This window comes from Lathyrus oleraceus, chromosome 1 (assembly GCF_024323335.1).
Source record: "Lathyrus oleraceus cultivar Zhongwan6 chromosome 1, CAAS_Psat_ZW6_1.0, whole genome shotgun sequence".
Lineage (NCBI taxonomy): Eukaryota > Viridiplantae > Streptophyta > Magnoliopsida > Fabales > Fabaceae > Lathyrus > Lathyrus oleraceus.
This window is the reverse complement of record NC_066579.1, coordinates 220310953-220320647: the sequence shown is the minus strand read 5'-3', so window position 1 is coordinate 220320647 and position 9695 is coordinate 220310953. Positions and strand designations below refer to the sequence as shown.

The 9695-nt window shown below is 34.1% G+C and overlaps 1 protein-coding gene across 1 annotated transcript; it reads right to left on the bottom strand.

Annotated features, from left to right (window-relative positions):
* Nucleotides 1–2039: 2039 nt before the first annotated feature.
* On the bottom strand, nucleotides 2040–3334 carry LOC127128434 (uncharacterized). Its single transcript, XM_051057741.1, has one exon. It carries the CDS (start codon nucleotides 3062–3064, stop codon nucleotides 2195–2197), a length of 870 nt encoding a protein of 289 aa, XP_050913698.1. The 5' UTR covers nucleotides 3065–3334; the 3' UTR covers nucleotides 2040–2194.
* Between the last annotated feature and the right edge of the window lie 6361 nt (nucleotides 3335–9695).

Below are 9695 nucleotides of genomic sequence, written 5' to 3'. Positions count from 1 at the left end.
AAATGCTAATAACACGATCCTACCAATACAAGTACCAAGCAATAAAACATAACCAAACCGAAATTAAAAACAAATAAAAGCTTATTGGGTTGACACTTCACAAATAACAAAGCATTGATAACTAACTAAGAACATGACATACTAACATCGCTCTCTAGAAATCATCATCGTAACCAAGAACATCCTCAATCCTCTCCGCCACGTCATCAACAATCTTAAGGGTCTGGCAAAGCATAAGAGGACTAATAAGATAAACAAATTGTAAATGATAAAAAAGTAATATTAATTAGAGGATAAAATTAAAAAATATACATTAAAAATTGAAATAGATCATTAATTTTAAAACATATTTTTTATTTCAAATGGATTAGGACGGAGGGAGTATAACATATTTTTTAATTTTTTTTTAGACTTTTTAATTTAAACATAATAATTAAGCGAAAGACATGTGAATGAGAGGATGGAGCTTCTTACTCAATAAAACTATTTAAAAATCAATAATATCACTATTCACTTTTCATTTAACAACAATGACAAAGATTAATATATTCATATAAGATGCGTTTTTCAGAAAAAATAATATTAACCCTGTTTGCTTGTTTTACTTACATAAATTTTTTTAATTTATTTAAGCAAAATCTATTAGATCATTCATTTTGAGAGGAAGAGATATTTCTTTATTATTTGTAGAAATGCTAATAACACGATCCTACCAATACAAGTACCAAGCAATAAAACATAACCCAACCAAAATTAAAAACAAACAAAAGCTTATTGGGTTGACACTTGACAAATAACAAAGCATTGATAACTAACTAAGAACATGGCATATTAACATCGCTCTCTAGAAATCATCATCGTAACCAAGATCATCCTCGATCCTCTCCGCCACGTCATCAGCAATCTTAAGGGTTTGGCAAAGCACAAGAGGAATAATAAGACAAACAAATTGAAAATGATGAAAGTAATATTAATTAGAGGCTAAAATTAAAAAATGTACATTAAAAATTGAAATAGATCATTTATTTTAAAATATATTTTTTATTTCAAATGGATTAGGACGGAGGGAGTATAACATATTTTTTAAATGTTTTTCTAGACTTTTTAATTTAAACATAATAATTAAGCGAAAGACATGTGAATGAGAGGATGAAGCTTCTTACTCAATAAAACTATTTAAAAAATAATAATATCACTATTCACTTTTCATTTAACAACAATGACAAAGATTAATATATTCATATAAGATACGTTTTTCAGAAAAAATAATATTAACCCTGTTTGCCTGTTTTACTTACACAATTTTTTTTAATTTATTCATTTTGAGAGGAAGAGATATTTGTAGAAATGCTAATAACACGATCCTACCAATACAAGTACCAAACAATAAAACATAATTAACCCAACCGAAATTAAAAACAAACAAAAGCTTATTGGATTGACACTTGACAAATAACAAAGCATTGATAACTAACTAAGAACATGACATATTAACATCACTCTCTAGATATCATCATCATAACCAAGATCATCCTCAATGCTCTCCGCCACGTCATCAGCAATCTTAAGGGTTTGGCAAAGCACAAGAGGACTAATAAGACAAACAAATTGAAAATGATGAAAGTAATATTAATGAGAGGATAAAATTAAAAAATATACATTAAAAATTGAAGTAGATAATTTATTTTTTATTTCAAATGGATTAGGACAGAGGGAGTATATATATATATATATATATATATATATATATATATATATATATATATATATATATATATATATATATATATATATATATATATGATATTTATACTTTTTAATTTAAACATAATAATTAAGCGAAAGGATGAAGCTTCTTACTCAATAAAACTATTTAAAAAATAATAATATCACTATTCACTTTTCATTTAACAATAATGAAAAGATTAACATATTCATATAAGATACCTTTTTCAGAAAAAATAATATTAACCCTGTTTGTCTATTTTAGTTACACAATTTTTTTAAATTTATTTAAGCAAAATCTATGAGATCATTCATTTCGTGAGGAGGAGATATTTCTTTATTATTTGTAGAAATGCTAATAACACCATCCTACCCGTAGAAGTAGGAAACAATAAAACATAACTCAACCGAAATTAAAAACAAACAAAAGCTTATTGGATTGACAATCGACAAATATTAACATCCCTCTCTAGAAATCATCATCGTAACCAAGATCATCCTCAATCCTCTCCGCCACGTCATCAGCAATCCTATCTTCAACATACTCAGCACCTTCCACCAATGCGATTCCACCAAGTACCCCAGCAACCGCACCCACAGCCAATCCCGTCCCCATCCCACCAAACTTACTCTTCTTCTTTTCCTCCACTTTTACGTACGACGCCGTTTCCCCATAATTACCTTCTTGCTCATACGCCGTCGTTTGTGACACATAATTACCCCCTTGTCCATACGACACCGTTTGCGAACCATACGACGCTGTTTGAGGGTACGGTGCCGTAGGATAATACGATCCTTGTTGCTGAGGTGGAGGAGGAGCACCGTATGGGTAACCATACACCGACGAAGCAGAGGAATAATCCCGCGAATTTGATTCTGGAGGTGGAACACCATAAGGAGGAGGATAATTCGCACCATGTGCATGATAACCAATCTCTCTAACCCCCACCTTAACGTCAACCTTTCCTTGTGGTCTTCCAGAAGGTCGTTTCAATGTGAGCGTGCGATTCACACGCTCGCCGATTCCAACTTCAAGAACATCAACAAGCTGAAGCCGAGCCGAGCCGATGAGTTTCTTTGTATCTTCTTCAAATCCAGCGTGAACGACGTCGATGTATAAAGTGAGATCCTCGAATGGTTTTGGTGGTAAAGGAAGGATAAGTGGTTGATTCCATTCAGCTTCGGTGTCGCCATTTGGGTCTACATTGGTTGTGAATTTATTGACTTGATCAACCCAAACGACGGCGTATGGTTGGTTAGCGCCGTGGCGCCAGTTGACGTTCTTGAGTGATTTTGCTGATGTGAGATTCAGATCGAGTTCGTAGCGAGATGATGCCATTTTTGGATGACAGTGAGAGTTATGAAGTTGAAGATGAGAGTGTGGTAGTTAGGGTTTTATAAGGGTTGTTAGAGATTTATTCGTTTTGGGCTCGTTTTTTAGGGTATTTATCAAATTTGCCATAGTTTGGAAGGAGGTAAGAAGTTCCTTGTATTCCGGTATGGAGGTGTGACGTGGCGAAGGGTTAAAATGGAAACAAAAAGTTTGCGTTTGTTCACTATAGAAGGATCTGGAACAGCTGGAAAATGAAAAATAACGGCACAGTAATAAAAAATACTCTTTTGTGTATGTTTGATTTAAAATTTGAAAGAGGAAGGAGTTTGTTCACTATAGAAGGATCTGGAACAGCTGGAAAATGAGAAATAATGGTACAGTAATAAAAATACTCCTTTGTGTATGTTTGATTTAAAATTTGAAAGAGGAAGGAGTGATTCTAGAAATGTAAGAGTTTTATATTAAAATCTAATTAAGAGTAAATAGTATCTAATTAAGAGTAAATACTAGTAAAATGGAATTCTTCATGCAAATATAAATAGTAATTAAGAGTTTTATAGTAAAATGTCGTTAAGAGAATATAAAATGGAATTCTTCATGCATGTTGTACTTAAGCGATTAATAGAATGGAATTTTTCATACAAATAGTAGTAGTAATTAATTAAGATGATAATAAATGACATTCTTAATGCAAATGGGAATTAAGAGAATAATAGTGGAATTCTTCACACAAATACTAGCGACATTAAAATTGATTTTTTTTATCGGAGGCACTACTATCCATTTGACAGGAAACACAATTGAAGTCGTAAATTGAAGACGATTTCGTTTGGTTTGGTGGAGGAATAAATGAGATTTTTAGTATAAAGTTGTTATCAAGTTGTTGTCGTTGTTGTTGATTTTGGGTTGCAGGTTGAAGATAGATTGATTCAGATGTTGAACAAGTTGTGTATCATAAATGCATAGAGCGAAATCCAAATTTTCAGTTGGAGATTGTTGTTCAATCGATTATCATCTAGAGTAGTATTGACTAGAAGAGGAATTATCTTCGGAACTCATTGTATGATATGTCCTTTTTGTTTGGTCGAAGAAAAATCCATTGCTCATCTTTTTGTTGAACGTAGGAAGGTGTCATTAGTATGGGAAAAGATATTTGTATCGTTCGATATATCTTATCAGAATCAGTTGGATGTTTCAAACACAAATTTTAGTGGTTTTTTGTCTTCCATAAAAGGTAGTGTGAACAAACAACTTCGACTTCTCGTTTGGTTGGCGGTTTGTTGGTCAATTTGGATTAGCAGGAATGAAATGGTTTTCAAGGGCATTTCTTTTCGGGTAGAGGATTTGGTGAGTAGGCTGAAGTTTTGTCTTGGGATTGATTTGTAGTTAGAAGTAAAGTATGAGTTGATTTTTGTAGGGCCGATTGATGCACCAATTCATTATTTTGCCTTGCAAATCAAATTGGATTATTGGTCTAGTTTAAGAATTACCATTTTTTTAACATATATCATTTGTTTTTGTAAGGATTGAGTACTCCTAGTATTCCTTTTCATTAATACAAATTTTGCTTATAAAAAAATAATAATTAAGAGTGTTATAATAAAATGAGAAATAGTGACATTAAAAATAATAAAATTTAGGTTTACATTTTTCTCTTATGTGTTTTTAATTTTTTTTTCCTATTTCAAAAATTTTTAATCCTTTAATTTTATTTTTATTAAGATTTTTTTTTGGTGCTCTATCATGAGGCATCCTCATTTAATATGGCACTCATATTGTGGCACAAAGTAAACAGTTCTTACTTTTTATTTTAAATTAATTTACTTCTTTTGAAAAAAACTATGAATACATTTAAAATACAAAAATCTTATTATTTTAGAAAATTAACTCTACAAATCTTATTAATATTTTAGGCACAATATTCAAATTTTTTACCCAAATAATCCAATTTTTTTTCTTCAAAATAACTCATTTTTCAGATTATTTCCCAAAATACTCCACTTTAAAGAGGTAGCGCCAGATGAATTGGAGTCTGCTCTTAAACTTATTGAGGTGCCGACAATTGGATTAGCTAGTGCACCTAGTGCTACCAATCCAATTTGCGCCTATGTGTTAATTTATAAAGGAGGCGCAAATTGGTTTGACACCTGTGTGTGTTTCGTATTTTTTTAAAAAAACATTATACATTTTAGATAAAAGTCAAAATCGGACTAATTCATATTAATATTAATACGCATTTACACAAAAAGACTAATGTCGTTGATCAGAATGACCTAACCAACCTCCGGTCCCACATCCCCTAGCTATCTGAACTCGTGGCCCTAACCCACGTTGATGATTCACCCTAGGTGTTTGAGTATCTGAGGACCCAAGAACATCACCACCAACTACAGGAGATTGCCTGAGATATTCAAACAAATCTGTGTAATCTTGTGTATGCATTGAAGGGCTATCGTCATAGCTAAGTTCATGACCCATGCCAGAGTAGTTAGGTTGTGTTTGAGTTATTGGAGGGCGACTAGGACGATTGAAGGGAGACATTGGTGTGAAAGATGCGTCATTGAAAGGTTGAAATGATTGTTGTGGTGTTTGGTAGCCATATGGTTGTTGCATGTTTTGGTTTTGAGATGTTTGTGCTTCTTGGCTATAGTAGGAGGAGGGACAATTGATGTTAAAGGATCGCTGAGTGTTTTGGCTATGGCGGCTATGGTAGGTGTAAGTCCCCAATTTTGACCCTAAGATCTCTCATGTTCATCATATGCATTAGCATTGGGATCACACCTTGGCATCCTCCTTACCCCTCACTCATTGGGTTTGCATTGAGAGAGATCACCAAACATATTTGATTGTATCATACTTCATTTTTCATTATTTACTAACCAAAATACCAAAAATATGTCAATATATAGTTTGTTGCTTTTGTAGGTAGTGTGTATGCTCACCTATGCTCTAGCAAGCTCATATCTAGGGTTTAAGATCCTCATTGCAAGGAGCTCAATCAAAAATTGGTTTACATTGGCTCTAAGTATCATATATGGATCCCCATGACCTCCACATGTTATTTTGATCAAGAAATCATCAAAAGTTTGGAGTTGGTTTGCATGGGAAACCCTAATTCATCTAGGTATCTTGTGTGACTTCTTCAACAAGTTTCTTCAACAATTGATCAAATATTTTAAGGTATAATTCACCTTACATCATCTTATTCATATATGATCCTCCATGAGTCCCAAAATTTAAGAGAATGTCAAGCTAGCAAGTTGGTTCATGGTGGTTGATCAGAGAAAGTCAACTAGTCAAAATTGAGGTTCCCTAGACCCTATCTCCTACAATTTTTGTCATATGAAAATGATTCCAAGAGAAAAGTTACTCTAAATGATATCCCAAACAACCTTTATGTTTAGGTCTAGAGCTAAATTTGCTTGGAAAGTCATTTTGTATGGTGAAAGATTATAGGTCATTTTGTTTAAACCCTAGTTTGGAGGTCAACTTCCCAAGACAATAACTTGCTCAATTTATATGAGATGAAATCCATTCAAATTTAATGATAAAATTCAAGATGTCTATTTCAACTTTTATGTTTGGAGGAAGTGCAAATTCAACTTGCAAATGCATATGCCAAGAGGAAACATTATAGATCATTTTGGGCCATTACCATTGAACAAGTGATTTTCCTTAACTTCTAAAATACATAACTCTTTCATGCCAAACCCAAATAAGGTCAAATTGGTGACCAAATTGAATAGATTTTAAATAAATACAACTTTGATGAAGGAACTTTTCTCATTTGAAGTCCATAACAAAAGTTATTTAAGGTGGAAGAAGTAAACATTTGATTTGGGACTTAGAAATTTTTCAAATATGTTTGATTTCCCAAACTTCCATCTCAAAATTAATCATGATCCAATATTCAAATGAAAAATTGTTCAACATGAGAGTTGTTCCCCATGATCTCACCTTTCCAAAAAGTCCAAAATTATCTCATTTGGATAAAGTATGAGGCACTTGCGCATGGGTGAAAGTTGAAGTACCATTTGAATATTTTCAAGGTCCAATTTCCATACACACTTGCATAAGCTTCCAAGATGATTTCAGTATATTTCACATTGGATTATGGATCAGATGCTATCATTTCATGGGCCTCATGCACGCCCATGCAACCATGCAAAGAGGATTTTCAATTTTTTGCCAAAATTGGAAGTGTGCAAATATCATTCTTTATGGCTATAAATAGAACCTCACATGCTCAGAATTGAGGAACTCATGCCCAAGCTTTAATTCAGAAACCCCAAATCCTCACCATTAAAGGATAAACTTCGAGTTTCAATTCTCCATCTGTTTTGAGATTGAAACTCCAAGAGTCCATCCCTTTCTCTGATCTATTTCTCTTCCATCAAACATCTGAAGCAAGGTCAAGCATAATTGGAAGCAAAATTGTGCCAATCTGAAGCTCCATTGAAGGTTTTTCATCTCTTCGATTCTCACTCAATTCTCCATTATTTTTGTTGATTTTTGGTTGTCTGAAATCCTCAAAATTGCGTTGCTTTGAGGTCAAATCGAAGCAACTCAATTCATGATCCTCAAAATTCAATTCACTGTATCTTTTCATATACTTGGAATTAGACAAAATTGAGGCCAGATTCGAGCTCCTGAGCATTTTTCCTTCAAAATAGTATACTCATTTTCCATTTTTCTTTGAGTTGAACTTAGACCAGTCTGGTGGTCCTCACTGGAGAAGATGACCGGAGCTTGGGCTCTGGTGGTGTGCTGACTTGTCCAGAATCCTTTGATCTGAGTCCTACGTTCTAATCTCAACCATCCAAAGTGATTACCATGCGTGCATCTCATTTGACGAAGGAACACATAGAATGCGCACTTTGGACCATCTGATCTGCCACCTCAATTAATGAGGGAGATCAGTGTAAGAACAAAATTAGTTCTACAATAGAATTCCAAGATTTTGATAATAATAAAGGATGAAACCAAAAATGGCACCCTAACGAAAATTCTCTAAGTGTGCAGGACTCTGAACAGCAACGCAGAAATCTGATAGTTTTATCAGATACAAACTCTGATCAGATACAAAGTACTAGAAGATCAAAAGCATCTGAGGAAGAAGTGTACTCTAGAAGTTCTGAATCTGAGCAAAGCAAGACAGTAGAAAGAACCAGAAGCTCTAAACATCCACTAGACTTAGTTCTGATGATCTAGAAGACCAGTACTCTTAGAAGCTCTGATGTAACCTCAACGCAATCTCCTTCTGACACAAGACTCAGAGTTAACAAAGAATCTGATGAAGATTCAACAAATCCAGAAAGAGTAACGGAAATAATTTCTTCAAATGGAAAGGAAGTATTTTTAGAAAGAAATCATCCAGGGAGACAAATTGGTTATGGCAAGAAACACAGAAGTAATGACATTGAATGCTCATCAAAGGCCAATAGTTTGTCATCACTCCAACGGTCCTCTTCACCACTATATAAAGGACAACCTACTTCAGTGAGAGACACAACAACACACAGAAAAATTCTTTACATTCTCTCTTAGTTTTTCACGAGCTGCTGCTCATACGTGAAAACGCTTGTTTACATATTCTGCTGTAATACTTGCTTACTCTTAGAAGCACTCTCTATTACAAATTTATTTTACTAAATTGCTTTTGTTCCTCAAGTGACTCTGCGTAGTCTGTATACTTGGGAGGACTAAGAGATCAATATCTTAGACGTTTGGTTGTATTAATCTTTCAAGATTAGTGGATTAAGTCCTTTTTGAAGGCGAAATCACCTTGGCCGGGTGGACTGGAGTAGCTTTGTGTTATAAGCGAACCTATATAAAATTCTGTGTGTTCTTACTTTTGAAAAGGCTTTTAATTTCTAAAACAATTCAAACCCCCTTTCTTGTTTTTCTCACCTTTAGTTGGTATCAGAGCTTCGGCTCTGTTATTGATTTTCTAATCAAACACTTAACAGTGTAGAGAGATCCAGAATGAGAAAAACTATGGCCAATACAAATGAAAGAGACAGTTACAACGCTAAGCCTCTAGTCTTTGATGGAGAGAAATTCGATTACTAGAAAGATAGAATTGAAAGTTTCTTTCTGGGCTATGACGCTGATCTCTGGGACATTGTCACAGTTGGATATAAACCTCCTGTAACAGATGCTGGAGTTGCCGTTCCCAGAAGCAAAATGACAGATGATCAGAAGCGCGAATTCAAGAATCATCACAAAGCCAGAACGATACTTCTCAATGCCATATCCTACAATGAGTATGAAAAAATCACCAACAGGGAAACAACTAAAGATATACTCGACTCCCTGAGAATGACTCATGAAGTAAACTCTCAGGTCAAAGAAACAAAGGCTCTGGCTCTAATCCAGAAATATGAAGCCTTCAAGATGGAGGATGACGAAGCTGTTGAGGTAATGTTTTCTAGATCCCAAACTCTTATTGCAGGTCTCAAAGTGCTAGACAAGGGATACACAACCGCAAACCATGTCAAAAAGATAGTCAGAAGCTTGCCAAAGAAGTGGAGACCCATGGTCACAACCTTGAAGCTATCAAAGGATCTGAACAACATCAGCCTTGAAGAGCTTGTCAGTTCACTCAGAAGTCATGAGATAGAACTGGAGGAAGATG